This window comes from Lissotriton vulgaris, chromosome 3_1 (genome assembly GCF_964263255.1).
Source record: "Lissotriton vulgaris chromosome 3_1, aLisVul1.2, whole genome shotgun sequence".
Lineage (NCBI taxonomy): Eukaryota > Metazoa > Chordata > Amphibia > Caudata > Salamandridae > Lissotriton > Lissotriton vulgaris.
Genome location: NC_141689.1, coordinates 2,026,415,512 through 2,026,439,303, shown reverse-complemented (window position 1 = coordinate 2,026,439,303; position 23,792 = coordinate 2,026,415,512). Strand labels below are relative to the sequence as shown.

Here is a 23,792-nt window from a genome sequence, read left to right as displayed (position 1 = left end):
TACTGTCTCAAGATTTGTGCCAAGAGCCCTGTTCACGTTAGAGAGGGCCGCAGGGAGCAAGGAGAGCATCGCTGGCAGTGAGCGGTGTGGCTCGAAGAGCGTGACAGGCTTTGCAAATGGGTTGGCTGAAGGTTCGCGTTGGCGGACCTCCGTGGGCAATTGATGCTTGCTCTGCAAAGAGACAGTCTGATTTTAGGTGCGAACAGTGCAGTTACATTGCAAACTGGCCCGTTTGAGTTCACTTCACGAACAACCCAATAGCTTGATTTAAAGAGCCTGGGAGCCACCCCAACGGTCCCAGACCTTGGAGGCACCACTTAGGGGTCAGGAACTCGTGGCAGATGGGTCTAGGAGCTGTTTGGGAGCCTCTTATGTCCCTAAGGCTCATATTAGGTGGCCAGCAGACTAGCCTTTTGAGGCACTCTGGGGTCCTTGATTCAAAATGAATTGCAGGTCCAGTTCTTCTTTGTCAGGCAAGAGGGCAGCAGATCAGCACAGCAGGGCAGAAGTTTCTATAGAGTAGCCCTCCAGCAGAGTTGCAGTCCTTCTAGCAGCACAGCAGGCCTTCTTCATGGCAAAGTAGCCTACGGTCCAGAAGTGTACTGAAGAGTTGGTGTCTGAGGTTCTTCTTTTATAACCTGGTGTCCTGGTTCTGGAAGGTGGAAGATGCTTCTAGAACGTGGCTCTGAAGTGCATGGAATTCCATGAATCCCCTGCCCTGCCTTCAAGCTGGCTGAAGTGACAATGCAGGGTGTTAGGCCCTTTGTGTGAAGGCCTAACACAGGCTATTCAGTTGTAAGTGGGGCCGTGCTCAGCTCTGCCCGCCCCATCCTGTCAGTGTAGGGCCCATCCATGCACACCTAATCTCTCTATTGTGTGACTGTCTGGGAGGAATTCCCAAAATCTGTCAGTTACTCACAGTCTTGTGACCAAAGACAGGTTACAGCACAAAAGGGCTAAGGGCAAGAAAATGCTAACTTTCTAAAAGTGCTATTTTCAAAATTGTAATATAAAATCAGACTCCACCATAAGTTAGGATTTTAAATTCCAGTTCCAGAGACACCAAACATGAACTAGTTATTCTTCCTATTTGGAAATTGCAGTGGGAGAAATAGGCCTCACAGTAGTAAAAACAAGTGTGGGAGTTTTTCACTACCAAGACATTTAAAACTTAGAAGTACATGTCCAATTTTGTGATTACACAGTGCCCTGCCCTATTGGCTACATATGAGCCACATAGGGCCTACCTTATGGGGGACTTATATGTAGTAAATGGAGATATTAGGGCTTCACAAGATGTGTAAATGCCCGTTGGACATGGCAGTTTGAAACTGCATTCAAGATGCAATGTCAAGCCTGGGACATGATTTCCCCTCCAAGTTAGGTGGGTGGCACAAAAGGTGCAGCAGGCCCACTGGTAGCATGTAATTTACATGCCCTGTGGATATGGTTTATTACTCTATGAAGGACATATAAGTACATTTGAGATGCCAATTGGTTATAAGTCACTTTAACCATGTTTTAGGGGAGTGAGCACAAGCATTGATTAGCAGTGGCGATGTGCATAGAGTCCTAAAGCCAAAAAATAAAGTCAGCAAAAATAGACAACATGAGTCAACATATGTGGGCGAAGAACACCCTAAGGCTGACAGTTCTAAAAGTGATTTATGTTGTTTCTTTTTTTAAGGCACATATTTACATAATAGGGTGCAATTCTTATACAAAATAGCTCATTCTGACTGGGTGTTGCCTCTCATTGTAACTGTAATAACCATCTTAATCTGAGCTTTCAGAACATTGGGCACCCACTTAATTTCTTGTCATTATGGACACAGTTTACATTCCTGGACTTTTCACCTGCAAATGATTACTGCCATGTAGCCTGCCTAGGTTAAAGGATGCCAACAAAGGAAAGGGCCTACTGAATATACTACAAGACGATCCAGTGCAAAAAACATACAACATACAACCAAATTGTTCCCACTCTAGGCATTTACACTAACTGGATTACATTCACCCCATCCTTGGGTAGGGTGCCTTGGAAACAAAGATCTCTATCGCATTGCCACCTGAGGATATTTGGGGCCCTCTAAAGACAATTTGACAAATAGCATTTTAATAAGTGATTCTGTGAGACAGACACCTTGAATAAAAAGCCCAGTGACTAGGGTGCAGGTGATCACTTGTGTGCAGACATACAATATAAGTACTGATCGCTAATCCAAATTAAGGGGAATTTATCAATAGTGCAGTTTTGTCTCCAAAAAGCACTTCTTTCAGATGTAGCAGCTCAAACTCCATTCACACCACTCTACTAAAAATTAGATTGGGGCAAAGAGTAAAACATCTTTGAATCCATAAGACGTTTTCCTAATATTGGCTCAGATGAAATTCAGTCCAGAGAGTTCACCTACTGGAGTGGTCCCATGACATGTAGCATCACACGTTCGTTTCTGAGTTGGGGGGTTGACTAAGTCATTGTTTTCAGCTAAAGAGGAATATCTTAAATTAGGAATTAAAGTTTATAAACTCCATTTATTTGGCCACGCATAGTGAGAGACTTGTTACACAAAAGCACGACCATCACTTTAAAGGTCCTCTGAATATTACGTTTCACTGATTGAATTGAGAGTATTGTACTGTTAGAAATGGGACCTCTAGTTTGCAGTGGTTTGAACCCTGTCCAAGTAGGGACCCTCACTCTACTCAGGATAACGAAATTACACCCTCAGAATAACCTGTACTCACCCACTTGGTACATTGGGAAGAACAGTTAGGCTTATCTCAGAGGCAATGTCTAAAGTATGTGTACCCATACACAGTAGCACTGTGAAAACGCTACAAAATAACTCTGCTCCAGTTTAGAAACATAGCCAATATTTATGTGATTAAAACAAGACACAAATGACAAAAATCCAACATATACAAATGAAGATGTGAGTTTTCAAAGGCTAAATAAAGTTGTCGTTTTTAGAAATCAATGGTTGTATTTGACCAGGACAAAGTATCTTTAATGGGTTAAAAATAAAGGATGATATGTGGTCTAGGCTGGATGAGGTGTTGAAAAGCAGATGATGGGTCGGTTCCTCACTGCAATGCAGGTCGTTGGTGCTTGGGGACAGTGCACCGTGCTGAGGAGGTGATGCATCGCTTGTAGCAGGAGATCGTTTACCATCATTTACCATGCATGCGATACAACCCATGCCATTACAATGCGGTAATTAGAAGAACCAGGTTGTTACATCGCATACCATTACAATGAAAGTCGAAACAACAATTTTCTGTAGGGGGCAGAAGGTTTTGGATTTAAAATCCAACACCCTCCCTATTGCTGCACAGACTGGAGTTGGAATAGTAAATTATACTATTCCAAAATCTAGCACCCTCTTACAGCAAGTCGTTGTTCTAACTTGCGTTGTAACAGTATGTGATGTTACAACGCAGCCATTGTAACGACCGCATTGTAATGGCATGTGTTGTAAACGCATACAAACTAATGTGGCATATTCCCAGTATATTTACTGGTGCTGCGTTAGCCATTTTAATTAATGGAATTCAGAGATGGTAACTATAGTGAGGTCAACCTACAAGCAAAAATAAAGGTTCCCTATTTAGCTGAGGAAAAGTAATGCCTAACACCATGGATGTCTCCAGTTAATTGGTATGTGGGGTCTTTATGTACACTTAAGAAATCTACTCAGGAGACACATTAAATAAGTACTTAAACTAGAACGTTGGTGATGCCATGTCATACAGTACCTACTTTCTCAGTAAGACTGTGAGTTTAGGCAACATACAGGTAGATTCATCAAAGACCCGTTTTGCGAGTCTTTAATAGCGATTCATAAGGAATCGCTATTACAGACTCGCAGAACGGGATTCATGCAGAAATCGCAAAATTAATTGCGATTCCTACAAATTCCTTATTTGCGATTAGCAAATTGCTAATGGCAAATAAGGAATACTCCCCATTCATTCCTATGGGCCTAAAGGCCCATAGGAATGAATGGGGAGTATTCCTTATTTGCCATTACCAATTAGCTAATCGCAAATAAGATAGCGATTTCAAGGGTGCCAGGGGTGTCCAAAGGACACCCTGTAGCACCCCTGAAATGCAAATTTATATAGGTGTTGCGCACACACATGCAACAGAGAAAAATGCACTAAAGTGCTTTTTTCTATTTTTTCGCAATTTACCACGAAGTCAGACTTCGTGGTAAATAGCGACCAAATATTGCGAATTCGTTATTTCAAATTGGTTAATGAATTGCATTTAAGGAATCTCTAATAGAGATTCCTTAAATCCAATTCCTCGTAAATATGCGATTTCGCAAATAGCAATTTTTGCATTTGGGATGATGAATCCCAAATGCAAAAATTGCACTCGCAAAGGGCCAGATTCTCAGAATCTGGCCCTTTGCGAGCGCAATTTAGCTTGATGAATCTACCTGTTAATCTCCAAATCTATGTGGGACTGAGTCCACACATTCCAACAGAACATGTTCATTACTGAATAGCTCACAGTGTGCCATCTGGACCCCTAAACTGATCAATTAATCAGGGGTTTGTAAAGCGCGACTACTCGGCTGTGAGGGTCTCATGGCGCTGATGGTGCTGCTGGTCCTTCTGGGTGTGGAGAATCATTTGAAAAGCCAGACTTTGAGGTCCTTCTTGAATTGGGTCAGTGACGCAGATTGCCTGACCTGGAAGAGCAGGGTGATCCAGGTCTTGGCGGCGAGGTGGCACCGGATGGTGTCTGCAACCTCAGAACATGACAACCATGATTCCCCCAAGGAAATTGTGGAAACAGATTTTACTTTTTTTGTTAATAACTCCGGCATGCCCAAAGGGAGACACAGTAAGTACACAAATTGGCATTTCAAACATTTTTTAAAGCAATTGTTCTCTTGTTTAAAATGTGTGTGCTGCAATGATTAATATAATGGAGTAAAATAATCTTACCAGCATTACAAGAATAGTAAACAGAATAAGTAATTCAACCATTGTGCCTTTGCATTAGATTAAATGAATACATATAATTTCACTCCTGCCTAGCACTGCCAATGCTAAAAAGCATAGGGTGCGTGGGTCTGCCAGAATGCCTTAGAGTTGTCTAACTCCCAATTTACCTGCAGGCGTGTGTCATCTGGCAGCCAACCTTTGTGTAGAACAGGTGCTTCTCTGTCTAAACAGAGGCATAGTGTTGTTTATATGATTAGCTGCACCCAATTGTTCTGTACCTGAGTCTGTGCCTGAGTCCTGATTCTGTTGTCATTGTTGATTCCATCCACCCAGAGCTGTCACCAAATGAACAACACCAACAACAAAATTTTGCGCAGTGTACTAAGGGGCAAATTCATCATTTGTTTATTTATTTATGTATTTATTTATTTATTTCCAAGGTTTTATACAGCGCTACTGAAACCGGGGGTATCAGAGCGCTTTACAAGATAGGTAAACCATTACAATAAAGTAAAACAATGTGCATTAAAACATGAGTTACATAAAATAGGGTAATAGAATGTGCTGGGTGTTTAAGGGTGATGGAGATCAATAGGGGGTAGGGGTGTCGAAGTTCAGAGGGAGAAGGGAGAGAAGAAAAGGGGAGAGGCAGAATGAGAGGCGGGGAAGGGGTTGAGGAGGAGGCGAGAATCAGGGAGCAAGGAGTGTAGAGAGTCAGACATCAGTGCGGTTAGGTTCCCCAATATTTGTTGTGAATGAGTATTTTCAGTCTTTTTTTGAAGAGAGGGTAGGAGGGGTTGCATCGAAGATCTTTGGGGAGAGAGTTCCAGATTGTGGGGGCGTTCCCAGAAAAAGCACAAGATTGTTTTTTTTTGCGCTTGAGTCTGGGAGGGATTAGGAAAAGGGAGTTGGTGCTCCTCAGGTATCTGGAGCATCCAGCTTTTTGCAGTTTCTCAGCCAGGTAATAGGGAGTGCTTAGATGAAGTGCTTTGTGCGTGATACATGCAATCTTGTAGGTGGATCTACCTTCTATTGGGAGCCAATTGAGGTTTTTTAGGACCGGAGAGATGTGGTCGAATTTTTTACAGTCGGCGATTTTTTACTGGCGGCAAGGTTGAGGACAGATTTGAGCGGTGCTAGGTGGGCTTTAGGGGTGCCAGCGAGTGTGGCGTTACCATAGTCAATACGGGAAAGGACAAGCAATTCGACAACAGTTTTAAATTCGTCTGCTGGTATGAAAGGTTTGAGTTTTTTGAGGTGGTGGAGGGTGAAGAGGGAACCCTTGGCGGCATTTTTGATGTGGGGTATGAGATTCATGTTATGATAAATGCTGATGCCTAGGGATTTGACAGTATTCGAGGGGGAGAGGGGGCAGTTGAGAGCTGTAATATCCTTGACCCAGAGGTGAATGGGGAGCGAGTTGCTTTTAGGAGTGAAAGGGATGATTTCAGTGTTTTGGGGGTTTAGTTTGAGATGATTAAGATGGAACCAGGCTTGGATTTTAATCAGGGTCTCGTTGAGGTGAAGGATGTCATTGTGAGATTTAATCCTGTAGTATAGCTGGGTGTCATCCGCATAGAGGTGGTAGCATATTTTAGCTTGTTTATGGATGAGGGTGAGAGGTTCCATGAATTGGTTAAATAAGGTAGGGGAGAGGATGGAGCCTTGCGGAACACCAAGTGAGACAGGTTGGGGCTTGGAGAGGCAGTGGCTGAGCTTAATTTGTTGGGATCTATTTTGAAGGAATGAGGAGATCCATTTGAGTACGGTGCCCTCGATACCGAAGCGAACTTCGAGGGTGTTAAGAAGGGTGGGATGATGGGCAGCCGAGAGGTCAAGGAGGATTAGTAGAGAGGATGTCCCTTTGTCTAAGGAGCGATAGATGTCATCTGTAATATTGAGCATGGTCGTTTCAGTACTGCATCCTTTTCTGAATCCAGATTGGAATATGTCTAGGCTAACTGGGTCAGGACACATTTTTCCAGGTCTTTTAAGAGGAAAGGTAGGTTAGAGATGGGCCGTAGGTAGTTAAGGTCGTTAGAGTCAGCGGAAGTCTTCTTGACGATGGGTGAGATTTGGCCTAGCTGAATATTTGGCGAGATTTGCCCCATTCTAAATATCGGTCGCAAAGGGGCAGATTCTCAGAATCTGCCCCTTTGCGACTGGTATTTTTGCATTTTGGATGCAGCAACCCAAATGCACATTTGCAATTTAGGGAATTGCAAAATTTGCGATTACCTAAATTGCGAATGCATTTAAGGAATCGCAAATTGCGATTCCCTAAATGCAATTCATGATGCAATTTTAAATTGCGATTTCACAATTAGGGATTGCTAATTATCATCAATTTAAAGTTGATGTTAATTTGAGAAAACATTTTTCAAAGTTTCACGTTAGGGCAGGTATGTGTGTGTGCAACATGTGGTCACATGGCAATTTCAGGGGTGCATCAGGGTGTCCTTTTGGCACCCTTCAAATTGCATGCGCAATTTGCGAGTACCTATTTGGTACTCACATATTGTGTCTGCAATTCCTATTCATTTTTATGGTCCTTAATTGTGGTTCACAATTCTAAGCAAACCATTTCTGAGTATATTATCTCTTGAGGCAGTGCGAGCAAATGTGTGTTAAAAGTCATAGTCTAAAAAGATGGCAACTTTAAACGTGAGCATGTAAAATGGAAGTGTTTTTGCCCAGGGTCTGTATAACCTCACCACCAGCCACTCAACATCAATATTGATCTGATACAGATTGTAGGAAGACATTATTGAACACGAGTATTTAAGTACCAGTCAAAAGCACAAAAGAAACATTTGCAGGAAGCCAAAAATGTATAAGAAGCAACTTAGACTCAGTGCAATATAGAACGTGGTAAAGAGAAAAGATGATAGCCAATTCTGGGCTCAAATGAGTTAACATTTAAGAGGCTAAAGAAGAGACCCTGATTGTAGTATTAGCATGAAAGCCTTGCACAATCACATAGAAACTTGCCTCAATCTCAGCCCCTATCTTCCTCTGGCAATTGGACAGTACATTGGAATGTTTCAATTATAAAATGCTAATCATTGAAGCAGAGTTCCAGTGCAGTGGAAACATGTGGCATTCCTATCATAGTTCTTGCATTCAATCCCTTTTTTTGGGCTATGGTATTATTACCTTTATTTCATGCTGTTGTCAAATAAAGGAGGATTCTCACTTTTTCACGTGGAAGCTTCCTAATACCAATTCACAATAAAGGGGAACAAGATGTTCCTAGCAATGATCGTTTAGCAGTTAACTTGATGCAGAAGGTAACTTCTTTGCAAAAGCTCTCCAAATAAGATTACCAGATTAGGTCAAAACTAACCATATCATTCATACCCAACGCTCAAAGTGACTTTAGACAAGGCCCATCAACATTGGACAATCTAATGGCACTAAAATTGTTAGCTAAAATGACTCTTGCAAAAGGCTCTACTGTTGTTTTATGGACTTCAGTGCAACCTTCGACTGAGTGAAAAGGTATTGTATTGGCTAAACTAATCTCCCCGTGTTTGGGTCCGTCATTACCACTTTGGATTTGAGCTTTGTATCATGATGCATGTGGTATGGTAAAAGCAAACTCTTCAGGCCCATTGACATAAAAAATAGGGACATCAAAGTGACTTAAGTAAGGTTGTATTTTGGAACCATCCATATTTCATTTATATGAGGCATATGTGACATCCCACCTACTTAAACCAACACATATCCCTTTCAATGCTTTGAATGTCCCTATTGTCAATTCTAACGTATGCTGATGATTTAATAATCATGGACCTAGGCACCATTGGGCCTCAAAAACCTTTTGAATGGAATTGCTGCTTACAAATTAGCAAAACTAATTTAAATCGTGACATAAAACTATATTTGCGTTTTTGGCAGAGGTCAGTCCAGCCACTTAAAGTCTATGTATATTTTCAAACTGGAAGAGATCAAGCAGTAAAAAATATAGAGATACATTTTCGTCTGTCTTAAACTGTATGTTCATATTTCATGATATGAAGCATAAGATTCAAGCCTGCTTCATCTCTTATGCCCACCGCTTCCTGTAACATCACATAATAGTCATCCTTCCCAAAGCGCGGTGGTCTCACCAATATGCTCAACTCCCCATGGGCGAAGCTTGGTCTGTGAGATTGGGGGGGGGTGAATTTCAGATTTCTCAACAATTACACTGGCATATCTTGTTAACGTCCATTATCTGAGAAGCAGGTCATGAGGTGGCTTAAAAGGCAGTGGAATGGGTGAGCACTGTGTATTGTTAACGGTACCTAAAATAAATACTTTGTAAAATAAGCAAAAACAATGAGGAACTTCTAAACAGTGATGAGAGGGTGTGTGTGTGCAATTTAGTCTGTGTGTACATGTACAAATCCTAGGTGAAGTCCGACATCTCACCATACATGACTGAAAGCACCTTTTCCCAACTATTTACTAAGGACTACATTTACTGGAAGGTGTAACGTCCCTGCAACTCTCTTGAAGCCAGTAGATGATGTCCTACCCTCATCCTTCATTAAAGCTCTCTCTATGAAAGCCCTCTCAGTCCTCACCACCAGTGTCAATGACTCCCTCACTCAAGGCATCTTCCCAGAAGATCTCGAGACAGGAAAAGTCCTCCCACTCCTAGAGATGCTAGGCTCTGATGACCTCATCATCTACTGGCTCATCAATCACTTATCACTCATTGAGTGGGGAAAAAGGTCAATGACTGTGATGAGGTGCTGCATGTAAAAATAGATCTCACAAAACAGAAGCTATACTCACATATCAAAACAATGTGCAGCTGTGACAATCCACTTATTGGCAATAATTGATCCTCCACATGCATGTTTCTGGACACGGCCGATCCGTTTAATGTGTAAGCTAACTTGCCAGGGCCATTCACCAACAGAAGAGTCAGTCCCTCCAACAACCCTTTTGCTAAATTCCTTTGGCATACCACAGCCTAAAAAGAGAGAAGTAATTTTACTTCCAATGAAGCTTTGATACAATAATTGCTGGGTTAATTCATCAATACAGTTACGTTTTCATATTACAAATATCACTGAACAAATTAAGCCTGATTTAGAGTTTGGAGCATGTACTGATTTTCCTCAACACAGAGAGACTGATCTATTTGACAGGTCAAACCTTAAATATGGGTGATGGACATCTGAAGATGGTCCACCCTCAGTCGCCCGTCCAACGTCGATGGATTCAACTTCATCAACACTGGTGCAGCGGAGTCCATTATCTCAGAAAAGCTTTTCCCACAACACTCTTAAAGCCCTTAATGAAAAATTCCCCTTGATTTACCTCAGTTTGATTAATCCTTTTTTTTTCCAGATGCCTTCTATTTCTGAACATAGCCTCCTCTCAGCTTCAGGCCTGCCTGTCTTAATCTTTCTTATTGTAATTCTGCAAATGCCTGATAGCTCATTTCATAGATCACAACCTCACCACTTTAATACTCTGATTTGTAACCTAACATTAACTAATCTCTACCAGCCTATCAATCTCACCAACCATTTCCAACAGCAGAAGCATCCATCAACACACACCTGATGCAAATATTTCCAACAACGTCTTCAGCTCACACTACAAAAGACACTCATCAAGGCACAACAAATATTTATCACTCACAGCACACCAACTACAAGCAGCAAACCTATGTCATATTTCCCTTCAACAAAAAGGAAGAAGACAATCGAGATTCTCTGAAAATGAGTTAACTGTCATGTTAGAGAAGATAATTAGGGTTGAGCTACAGTTGTTTGGAGCACTCATTCAGAAAACAACCATGAGCCAGAGAAGGGAACTTTTGGACAGAATCATGGCTATTGTGAATACTGTCTTCAACACCAAATGCTCACAGTATGACATCCACAAGCAGTGGAATGACCTGCAGACTAAATGTCCTTCCTTCTTTTCCAGGGCACACCAAGAGGCCCTGGCACATATTTGTGGTTCTCTCAGGCCCCTCAACCTTATTCCCTGGAAGGAGAAGGTATTGTCCATACTCCATATGGGAATTCCTGGAGGAGTTGAGATTCCAGGAGTAGAAACTAGTAAGTACAACATTACCTCGCACGCATTAACTTATTCTTCCTCTCTGCACTCTGACACCCCTAACCCAAAACCTAAGGCTCTACAATAATGACAACCTATTCACACCAACATGCTCATTGATATATATCACAACTCACTACATTCTCTTTGAATTCATTACCCTCCACACACGTACTCAGTCCTAACATTTTCATTAACATCACTCAAATAGGAAAAGCTATCAAACAGGTGTCATCTAACTTTTGGACGTCAAATCACACAATCCATAAAAATGGAACATCTATCAAGTTGCTCCTAACATTGCAAGTGCCACCCAGTATTACCACACTAATATAACATATACGACTTTCTTGATCCCATACAATATCAAAAAAATCTGTGGTTGTAGTGTTTGAACAGTTGTTCCTTTGAAAGTTCAAGGACTACTTATTTTGAAATAAACAACATTTATCCATTTTCCGTTCTACATAGATACTGATAGATACTGAGTGTTGCATTTATAAGCATCTCAAAAGTACTGCGAAGTGGCCTGTGTTTGCTGACCACCGTGTTTCAGCTGTCTCACTCAAGCCCCATCTTCTTTATGATGTAAATAATATAGATAGTATGTAATAAAAGGGAGTAGTGCTGTTCCACTATTGTTTATCCAGCTAATCATCCCAACTACAAACCTGGATTGGAATCAGCTAACACAGATGTCTAGGAATCCCACTGGTATATTGCCGGAGAGAATAATTTTTTTAATTACAGTTTCTATTTCGCTACTATAGAATTGTGATTTGTCCTTCAATTCAAATGACTCCGTGTGAATGTTCATATCTTAAATTGACTATTCCTTCAATGTTGAGATCATATTGTGGTGTATGTCCTCAGTAAACTGCATAAGTCGGCTAGGATTGTTCAACATTAATATTATATGCATATAGATGTTTTAGGGACTCTACTTCACAGACTGTTGGTAAAGCATAGTTCAATGGTCCCTGGGACCGGAGAATAAAACAATCTTAGGTTTGACTGCTCACACACACTATCACAACCCGCAACAGCAAAACCACAATTAACCATATGTCCCTCACTATCACTATTTTTCAACACTTGGGGGCATATTCTTTTTTTAATTTTTTTTTATATTTCAATATACGACACAAAAAAAAGCAGTCCAATTATTCAAGAAGTTCATTGCGGCGCCCCACCCCGACACCGATCTGTACGCTCAAGGTATAAACATGAAGAACAGTAGGGTAGCGATTGCTATAGTGCAAAAGAAGAACCATTAGGAAAAAAAGAAAAGAAAGGAGAGAATAAGATAAAGAAGAGAGATGAAAAAAAGAGAAGAAAAAAAAAGAAACGATAAAAAGAGATAGATGGCACACTCTAGTTTACAAGTGGCCAGTAACCTGGCCTGCCATTGTGCGAACGACGGAGGGTTCGGATCTTTCCAGTGTGAAGCCAGACAAATCCTGTAAATGGTCATAGCAACAAATATCAAAACAAGGCCTGTCCTGCTGCTGATAGTATCAGCTAGGCCTGGCGTGATTGCTGTAGGGGTAAGTTGGAAGTCTAGTGCCAGTACTTTCTCCTAGAAATGGTTGAACATCTTTTAGTAAAGATTTTAAATTTGGACATGTTGCAAACATGTGAATCTGGTCTGCAGAATACTCGGAGCATCTGGGACACAAAGTTCCTCTTCCAGCTCCCCACCTTGCTATTTTATTTGGAGTAATATAAAGAAAGAATCCAGACTTATAGAATTGAGCCTGTAGCTTAGATGACAACAGGTATTTATGAGCAAGGTTTAATGCTAGAGGAAAAGTATCTTGACAGGTATTCAACCAGTTGCCATTTTACATAAATTTTCTCCAGATCATCTGGCATTTTGGCATTTAATATTGAATAGATTCCACCAATCCGGGGTGTTTTACGTTCCTGTATTTTATCTATGAAATCTAGCCTTAAAAAACTTGCGAGCCTGCCAGTTTTATGTGCTAGAAAATAATACAAGAAAATCTGATTCTCGTTTAAATCAAATTGGTCCTTTAGCTCATCAAAGGGCCGTACCCCGGTTGGAGTTACTAGATCCCCCAATTTTGTTATTCCTGCTCTATACCATTTCTGTAGGTATGAGTTTCCAAAAATTTATAGCAGGTTTGGGTTATTTTTAATGGGGGTGTAATGATTTAGTCTACCCAGCCCAAAAGTTCTTCGAATATTGGTAAAGACCCGGTATGCACTTATTAAACTCTTACACCAGACTTGTTTATAATATCCAAAGTCAAGCTGTCTCCATAGACATCCCATAGCACTTTCCCCCAAAAGTAATGTGTATGGAGATGGTAGTCCTGTAGGGTCCAGATCAGAAGCTTCATGCAATAAGAATGTGTTGTACTGTAAAACTGTTGCCCAATAGTATAGCTTTAGGTTTGGCAGCACCCAGCCCCCTCTTTCCTTAGGTAAAGAGAGTAGTTTATACACTCTCCTAGGCTGTGAATAGGCCCAGATATATTGACATAAAATGTGTTCAAATAAATGCAAAATATTATTATTAAACACGAGGGGAATGGTTCTAAAGAAATAAAGTAACTTCGGGAAAAAAGTCATTTTTATAACGTTGCATCGGCCGATTATTGTTAGATGCAAATTATCAATTTTCTTGAGGGATTTTTTAATATCTGCCTTTAGCGGAATCAGATTTTCTTCTACTATTAAATCCGTATTAGCCACTATGTTAACTCCAAGATACTTATCTTTCAGAACTACTAGACTATCAGCCCACTTAATTTTCTCATTCTCGATTATCTGAGTTTTTGTTCTATTAAGGGCGTACCTGATAATTTCCCAAATTCCAGGGCTTTGCGTTCTGAAGCCTTAATGGCAGATTTGTGGTCAGAAGTGACTACCACCAGATCGTCTGCATAGGCCATGTTCTTAGTGTCTATGCCATGCCTGCTAACCGCCACTATTTTGGATTGGATTTAATTTTGCTAACAAATGGATTGATAAAAAGGGCAAAAAGAAGTGGAGAGCAGGGGCACCCCTGCCTAGTCCCACGTGAAATCTCAATTAGTTCTGTGAGCTGTCCGTTAATCATAATTCTGGCTATGGGATTTTTATATAAAGCCTGAATAGCCTGAAGCATCTTAGGTCCAAAGCCAGTACTCCTCAAAACGTCCCACGAGGAATACCCAAGAGACCCGATCGAAAGCTTTTTCAGCATCGAGTAAAATAATGCGATCGGGTCTCCTCACATCCTGGCGGCATCGACATGTTCTGTCGTTCCATTTTTAGGGATAAACCCATGTTGCCATCTAGATACCACACCCTCTATTTTGTTGGAAATTGTAGTAGCTAAACTTTTTTGAATTTTTTTTTATCTGTATTTATCAAAGTTATTGGTCTGTAGGAGCCCATTTCGAAAGGAGATTTGTTTGTTTTTTTGAAAAATCACAATTTTTGCTAGGGACCAATTGAAGGGTGGCGAGGCACCATTAAAAATTGAGACAGTCACTGAAGTGAGGATTTCCTTAATTTGCGGCAAAAAGTGCTTATAAAATTTTACAGGAATACTATCCAAGTATGTAGCCTTGCCGTCCGGTAGGCTCGCCAGGGCGGTAGCTATCTCTTCCCATGTGGGAGGGTGCTCCATTTGTTCTTGGTCCTCTAAATTAAGTTTACCCATAGGTATAGACTCTAAGTACTCTGCAATATCAGTTTCCCTGATCTCAGGGGGTCTAGTGTCCTCTTCTGTGTACAATTCCCTATAAAACCCCCTAAAGGCCTTATGGATCTTTTCGGGATTGTTCGTTATCCCCTCATTGGCGGTTGACTGTTGCCTAATGGATAATGCCAATTGATATCCAATGAGCACCCCACATTCATACAGTTTTCCTTGGGCAGAGGCCCATCTTGCTGCTATTCTTTCCACAAAAATAGATCCGATCTCAGCTTTTACTGCAGCTACTGTGTGCTGTGCTACTTCTACTCCAATTCCTGCCTTAACTGCTGTAGTTAATTTCCTTTCCTCAGCTATGAGTTTATCTTGTAACCGTTTCACTGCTATTTCTCTGTTTTGTTTCTCCTAATTGAAAAGTGTAGATGCTCCCCACTGACCCCAGCTTTAAAAGTGTCCCACACCATCATGATAGTGGCCGGTCCAATATTTATCCTCAAAAACTCCCGGATCCAACCCTGCATGTATTCCTTGTATTTACAGTCATACAAAAGTGCCTTTTCAAAGCTCCAGGTAGACTTCAACCTTTCAGAGCCTAAACCCTCCAGCGATAGAAACAGCGGGCTGGGATCTGACATAAACCTAGGTGAAATATCAATATGGCATGAGCTGACTAAGGAGGAAGAGACTAAAAAATAATCTAATCTTGCTAGTCAGAAATGGGGAGTGGAAAAGAAGGTAAAGCCATCTTGTTCTGTTCTCCGTTCTGCCCATACATCCACTAGTCCGTGTGTGTTATTTAAGTTTAGTATGGCTTGAAACATCTTTGGCTTTCTGCCTCTATATTTCCAGTTTGTTTCAGATTGCCAGTTACTTGGTAAGTTTAAATTCATGTCTCCATATTATCCAGTATTATGGGAAGTTGCCAGTGCACTAACTCTTCATTTACCCAGTTGATTATGCCCGTTCATCAATGTTACTCCTGTATATAGAGCAAATCGTAAATGCAAAGTTTGGCGAAAGTGAGCAGCCCACAATTACCCATCCCCGAGACCGTCTGACTTAACTCCATTCACCTTTAAAGACAACCTTTACTTAGCTAGGATCCACACACCTTTCCCCCTTGCCCCTTGGGTTGTTGCCCCTACAACCTTATATCCAAATGTGTTTAATAGATGTTTTTGTGCACCTTCAAAGTGTGTCTCCTGGAGACAAATCAAATCAGGTCCTAATTAACCCAACCCCTGTGCTACTTTTTGTCTTTTTGCAGGGTCATTAAGACCACAGATATTTACAGAGACTATTCTATTTTTTTTTTAACACTCATTACAGATGTATAGCCTCTTTTGGCTTATTCCTTTTTTCCATGTTTTTTTTTCCTTTGCCAGTTCACCCCAACAAGACATCCCCTGAATTATAAATAACAATCCGCTCAAAACCTCTGTTCCCACCCCACTGCAAACCGTTAGTGTCCCCTCCCCCTCCTCCCCTCCCCCCCTTAATTGAGCAGTCAAGATGAACCTTTATGATGGTTGGCATGTGTGAGTTCCAGCCACCAAGCCACACAAAAACAAAAAACAAAATACTTTTTCCCCCCAACTACCACTGGAGATTACAGTTCGCTGGAAAAATGTCTTCATGATCCTTTCAACTCAGAGTTTGTGTCCCTTGTGACCCTGGACATCTGTTAATTCAGTCTCTTCCGCCCTGTAATTTCTTTTAGGAATTCCCCCGCTTTAATCTCTGAAAGAAAAACTCGAGTTGTGCCATCAAAAAGAACTTTCAATCTGGCCGGATTCATTAAATAGACTTGTGCCCCTTGTTGTTGAAATAGAGATATTAGCTGGCGAAGTCTCCATCTCCGTTCTACAGTTGCATGGCAAAAGTCTGGTTTTGCAAAAAATGAAACTCCGTTCACTTCTTTCTGGGAATTTGGTCTGGCTTTGTCGTAGACCAGCTGTCTTAAGAGAAAATGCCCAAAAAAGACCAGAAACACCCTGGGCTTCTCGCTAGTGCTGTTATCACCGCGTCTCGATTTGATATTAAAGGTAAAACGGTGGGCCCTTTGTATTTCTTGGTCCCAGTTCCAGTTGGTATCTCTGGGGAATGCGGCTTGTAGCAATTTAACTATGAACCCTCTGGGGTCTTCTCCTTCCGTTCCCTCAGGAATCCCCAGCAATCACGATCCTTCCGCATTTGTCTATTTTCCTGCTCTTCAAGTTTAGTCATCAAGTCTACAAGGCAAGCCTCCTGTGCGCCCCCCTGCTCTTTAGCCTTGGCGGCTTCCAATTCTTGTTTCTCTGTTCGGGCTTCCACCATAGCTACCCGATCTCCAATGTCGTGCAGACCTTATTTAATTTCCTAATGCCGCCTTGCAGTTTCTTGGCGGCTGTCTTAGCGGACAGAGTGTCTAACCGGGCCTCCTAATGGAACATTTTAATAGAGTTCAAGATTGATGACAAAGAAGGCACCTCCGTACTTTCCGCCACAGCCCTTGAAACCGCCAGTTGTGATGCGCTAGATGGATTTCCAGGCGAGAGTAGGCTAGGGGTATCAGAATAGCCCCATTTCAGCTGATTGCATTTTGTTCCGTGATTGCCTTTTCCGTAGCACAGTGTTGCAGACTTTGTTAGGGTCAGCCTCTTCTTCACTATTGCCCTCATCAAGCAGAACATCCTCACTTGAAGAAGAATCCTCATTGCCAGTGTCAGTTAGAGATCCATCCGACACTGAATAAAAGTTCTCACCAGTGGGATCGGGCGTCTGAGAATGTAAGGGGTCAGAGTTTACTGGTGTTTGAAACACCACTCTGGGGTCTTCACTGGTTACCCTGGGGATTAAAGCTGGATGTACCTTTGTCCCATCTCTCTCCCTACACATAGTATCAGTCTCCGGGAGGTCAGGTGAGGGGGCTAAGCTTGAGGGGGGCGCCACATCTGCAGGACCAATCAGCCCCGGGACAACAAGCAGGAGCTGGCCGGAGTCACCTTGATCATCGGTGATAGCATTTATATTACCCTCCTTTGGGGACACTGCTGTGCCTGATCCCGTAGTTGTAGAGGTGGCCTTAAGCACAGTAAAGTGCTTGCTTATAGAGGGAGAGCCCCCAGTGATATCCATTCCCACTTCCTTAACCAGCTTGACCAGCGTCTTTCTTAATAGCCCCCATGTGTTTTTTACCTTTGGGTGGCGGTGGCGGTTCCGTTTTTTCTCCGTCTCCCTGCGCCGAAACAAGCCTTATCTTAAGGCTTTTCTGCACCCGTGTAGTCATGTTTTCCTTCTCTGCCCTCCGCTTCCTCTCCGCTGCGCTTGTTTCAAAGCCGATGGACTTTCCGGGTTGATTCCTTAGCAGGCGGAGACCCGCCTGAAAAGTCAGGCACAGTTCCTCCCAGCTCCTGGCAGCCGTGGGGTGAATATTCAGGCTGCCAGAAAAGCGGAATTCCGCTCAGTTCCGGGAAGTTCCCACAGTGCTTCTGAGCACAGCCACCGCAGACATCAGCGGCAGCAGTAGCAGAAACGGTCAGTCTAAGGATGGCTTGTGGATCGCCGAGTTTCAAACTCTTCCCAGCATGCAATTGCGGCATGGAGGCTGGATCGCGGTTCTTCACACCAGCGCCATCACTGCTCCTATGGCTTCGGGGGCATATTCTTAAGGATTTATCCCCGAGTTATCTGCACTTTATAGCAGCCAAAGTGCCGATAAATGTATGGCCCCATTCACAAGCTGGTGCTAACAGCCAACATCACCAGTTTACCCGCAATAGCAGCCACCAAAAACATTGCCATAGATGACCCCGGCAACTATCGCTAATGAGATGCAGAGTAGGCATTCCAGTGCAAAAAGCTGCAACAACACCAACACATTCTCAATGACAAGCCAGATCGGCGATTAGATCACACAATTGGCAATAAGGCACATTAACAGCAGGAATTTAACACCTGCTCTGACCTGGTCTAAAGTCGGTTTACAACCTGCACCAGAAAAGGGAGCCCAGGCCGCAGCCACACCTGAAGAACAACAGATGCCACGGAGCAACTGACCATGCAGCCCGGAGCCCAAAGAGGGCAACAGCACCCACCGCTACCAATCCCAGGATTCCCCCCCACCGTCCCCCCCCCCAGGGCCCTACTCCAGGCACCTCCTCCCCTCCCGGATAGAGAAAGTTTACAACAACTTTAAGAAATTATGAACAAAACAATTCGCCTGATGTCGCACAATCACAACAATTGACATACATGTGTGGTCAGAAAAAGGAGAATCATACATTCATCTTAGAATTTCCAAACAATTTGTTTTATTCAGAATAAACACAAAACAAATATTCAGAAGAGTCATTGTGGGTCCTCTCAGGACAATCTGTAAGTCACAGCCTGCAAGACAAAACTCTAGATAAGAAGGTGTTACGCGCTCATCAATGGACAGAGAGAGTGAGCGAAAGAGAGAGAGAGAAAGTGAGGGAGAGAAAGAGAGGGAGGGAGAGAAAGAGATGGAGAGAGAGAGAAAGAGATATAGAGTGAAAGAGAAAGAGAGAGAGAGAAAGAGAAGGAGCGAGAGAGAGAGAGAGAAAGAGAAAGAGAGAAAGAGAAAGAGAGAGAGAGAGACAAAGAGAAAGAGAGAGAGAGAGAAAGAAAGAGGGCAAGAGAAGGTAGGGAGAGGGAGAAAAAGAGAGAAAGAAAGAGAGAGAGAGAGAGAGAATGAGAGACAGAGAGAGAGAGAGATAGAGAGAGAGAGAGAGAGAGAGAGAGAGAGAGAGAGAGAGAGAGAGAGAGTGAACGGAAGAGAGGGAGAGGGAGAGAGAGTGCCGACACTGCGTACCCAGGCCTCACTGCTCACCTGATGCCACTGGTGTGTCTCAAAACACATGCCAGGATACACTACAGTCCACCAGGTCCCTTATCTGAAACAGAGTCTGTTGCGGGGATTCTGCTCATACACAGAACTGTGCACAGAGACCCTGGCCCTCAGTGAATTGGGGTGTACCAAAAAACTCACTTCAGTACCTAGAACACCTAACCAACTAGCATCAGTGTCTCATTAGCTCTCCGTCCTATAGCGAAGCTACAAATGATTAGACAACCCAGAACATGCGACTTAGGTTACTCTCGGGAATGGTGGGAATCAAGAACCCTCTTTCGTTTGTTATTCTCAGACCAGTCCACAACGTGAGTAATCAGAGACAGAGAAAAGTTTGTTTTAATGACGTGTGGTAAGATGCAGTATTTTTGCTAACATAAGCAGGCATATGATTTAAAATAATACAATCAATATTGTTACATTTCCATAAAAAACAAATAGGGAGAAATCATATTAGAATGATAGTAGAAACAGGACCTATAGTGTCTTGTATAACACCCTCCCCTGCTAGGAACTAGGCTTTATAATAATAATAGAAGGTCTCTTAGTCTTGAATGGGGAACCCCATACCTCCAAGATCAGCAGAAGTGAAACACATCAGGATCAGCAAAGCTCTCTCTCTCTGGGAAAGGATTTTCTCCAAGTGCCCTAATCATGCATGCAGTGCAATAATAAAGGCGCTAGAATTTCAGTTAGCAGCAGCTGTGTGCATGTTTTGTCTAAAGCGTGGGCCGAACAGCCCGAATAACAGCTCACATTGCCATGGTAACCTTGGAGGCTTCTGCGCGCACTGTACGGAATAAGGTCGCGAGGTAAGTCTATGGATGTTAAAGACAAGGCATTCTCATGTGAAGAAATTCAAGCAGTCTAACTTACAGCAACAGTTACATGCAGTGTTGTGTGCAAAAGCCGCAAAAAGGCAAAATGGCACTTAAACTTCTAATAGGCTTATGCTAACATAGCAGTGTGTGCAAGCAGGGCCCTGCCTTCACTACAAGTCCAAAGTCATGAATGGAAGAGTCCATACAGTTGCACATGCCATCATCGCTTGCCCGCCCCTGTGAACACAGGCTGCTGCACCCCAGCCCCTCTCGCCTCCCAGCGGTGATTGCCTGCCCCTGCGCACCAAGGCCTCACTGCTCACCTTCCGCCACCAGCGTGTCTCCAAGAGGGCCCACCGCATGCCGGTGCGAGCTCCAAGCCTGGGGCCCTTGACCTTGGCACCCTCCACATAATGCAGCCCCACCTCGGGCCACCAGGTCACACACTTGATTCTGGGTCTTGATATCGCAAAGACAGAGATCCTAACAGTGAGCGCACACAGCAAAATCACAGGCTGCACACTCGCTCAGCTCTTGAGGTGCCACTAACTCTGTGACCTGCAACGCCACCTGGTGGTAGGCCCGCACTGCCCACTGGCTGGGGCCTACACTGCGGTCCAGCAGGGCTCACACGAATCCTCGACAGTCCAGACCGCCAGGACGGCGCATCATCACAGGCTGCACACCTGCTCAGCTCTTTAGGTGCCCCTACCTCAGTGCACCGAAAGTCACCGTCCCATGGTGGTGTGTCTGTGCCAGCCACAGTGTATCCGGTGCCACCAAGTCTGTGCACTGCAAGTCATGGACCATTTATGACTGAGTCTCGTGGTGCGGACGCCATCATGTCACCTCCGGCACTGGGTAACGTGATGTGGCAGGGCCGTGGGCCCTCATTCATAAATAATACCCACACAGATACACTCAGATTGAGAGTGGAGATGGCGTTGAGCATGTGCGCCCAGCCCTTTTTATTGGCAGGGTCACATGTCCTGTGACGCCTGTGCTGGAAGGGTGTGGGTGCAAACCAGCTGTGAGGGAGTAGCTGTGGTATGCTGACAACTAGACCTATGATCAGCAGATCACTATAGGGAAGACCTGGGACATGTAGCCTTGTTCCCCCCCCCCTTGTGAGTGTAAGCGGAGTGGGCTGGCCAGGGTTATGCCAGTCCAGGGTAAGGGTGTGACCAATGACCCCGTGGCTCTGGACGTGGTTCCCTCCTGGGCGGGCCAAGGAAGTAACTAATGCGTGTGTCTCTGTTGTGATGTAGACGCCACCCAGACCGCAATCAGCAATGTGTCACCCTGTGATCCAAGTCCCACAACATGAGCAACATGGATGTAAGGGGGAATCACTGACTCTACATTCATCCATACTGCCACACTTGAAAGATCAGAGACATGACACATCTGTGTGATTATGAATGTTTAATGCACATCCAGTGGAGTGTTGTAGCTGGAGCAGTAAATGGCCATGCTCATCCCACTTTACATTGTTGGCCCATGGACAGAGTCCTTCAGTGAATGAAAAGTTCTTCGGAACAGGAAGGGTACAGTCCGCAGCCTGAATGCTGTGTCATTGGTGACCAAACAGAATATGGCAGTCCATGTCGAGGTCCAAGGTGAGTGTCGCAGAATGTATCGGGGTACAGTGGAAGTTGATGATGCAGAGGGCTGAACTAAACATAAAGCGGCTATATGGAGGAGATGCATACTACTGCTTCCTTCTTACCACGAAGGCAGATTCATCCGTATCTTTATCCTCTGGTGTTTCATGTTTCTCACACGTGGGTGGTGGTGTTCTGTCTCAAGCACTGTGTGGCAGTGATACCTCAGGGGCCAGAGGTAGAATGTCTGCTGCACTGTGTGGCTCTGACACTTCAGGGGGTGGAGATGTGGATGGAGTGGTAGCAGCAGCATGCATCAGCGCCAGGCCTTGGGGCAGCAATAATATAAAGAAGGGTGGTCCTTGATATTAAATCAAACAAAACTTATATGAATATCATGTATAACTTGATAATGCGATTAAATCTGCATACATTGATTCAAGCAAGATGGGGGAGATATATTCAAGTTGGCAATGGTTGTGTGCACATTAGATGCAAGGAAAAAACAGTACCCAAAAATTTGCAAGTTTAGCCTGTGAAAAGAACGATAGATTATAGCCACACTCTGGGTGCTTGTTATACCGAAATTTACATATTTATTTACAACTTCATAAAACAATTATGATCATAAACGGCGCAAAAGACTATCAAAGTATAGTCAGTCGAAAGGAAAGGGGTGCTCAAGTGATTTGGAGAGGGAAAAAGGAAAAATTGGCAATTATAATGTACAATTGTAATATTTACATAAACCAGAGCGGGAAAACTTCCGCTGTCATATAGGCCTGTCCACAACAATTGAGGAGGGCAAAGAAATTAAAACAGGATTGGTACAGGCACACAAGTTGAAAAGCGTCGACGTTTCAACCCTAGTGCTCCTGGGGTATTTGGGACCTCGGCTAAGGGTCTTCTTCAGGACAAAGGACAGGGGTTGGGGTGGAAAGGTGGGGGACTTGGCCGTGATCCAACGAGTGGTCTGGATCGAACACCTGAAGTACAAGGATGAGGTAGGTGTTAGAAGCTATATAAGGATTAATTTACAAGAGTGTGGTTCAATGTAGGCTATCGGGTACATTACCAATGAAGCTGATCAGGTTGGACCTCCGTCCGAGCTTCCAGGGGGTAGGTCACCTATTGGGTAGAGAAAAGGAACTGGGTCAGTGCCCATCTCCCAAGGGCAACTAACTCCAGGTATCCAGTCTACTCATAATTAACCATGAATCTAAACTCACCTAATATCTTGATGGTGGTCTGGTGTACACTCAGTTAGATACTCAGCCTGATCTTTTCGGTATGGCCTGTGAGGGATGGAAAGATTAATTAAAACCCCATCTGTATGTATAAACTACTGGACCTGTTTAGTAAGTGCAAGGGGGGACTTACCACTAATTGTAGATAGTTGGAGAGTCCTACCGGTGCCCCCACGGGCACTCCAGTGGTAGTAGCAATGTATGGTACCAACGTTGCCTCTATAGTTTAATTTAGAGGTTGGGCATAGTGACTAGGATCTCTCTTCAATTTCCGTTGGAGTTCATAGTATAAGGTACCCACGTTACCTAATACGGGAAAGACAGCAGAGAGGTATGGTGAGATACTTCATCTGTCCGAATGGGTGATTGTTACTAAAACGCTCGGGTGAAAGTTGAAAAACCGTTCACCCAAGGGGGATTAAGGTTACCCTGTTCTTACCTCTAAAGAAAATTGTGAAGGGCTGAATACTGCGGGCCACTTCTACCGTCGTGTAATCAGTACGGGGAACCGCGTCCGAACTAAACAGTTACTTCCGTGGTTGAGCTAACATCACGTGTGCTCCT

At 43.4% G+C, this 23,792-nt stretch overlaps 1 protein-coding gene across 1 annotated transcript in view; it reads right to left on the bottom strand.

Annotated features, from left to right (window-relative positions):
- LOC147728762 (plasma kallikrein-like) overlaps window positions 1-23,792 on the bottom strand; it is a 507,358-nt gene that overhangs the window by 276,905 nt on the left and 206,661 nt on the right. Inside the window, exon 11 of the mRNA XM_086962552.1 lies at window positions 9,751-9,931. Coding sequence (XP_086818678.1) covers window positions 9,751-9,931 — 181 coding nt within the window. The remainder of the gene's footprint in view (window positions 1-9,750; window positions 9,932-23,792) is intronic.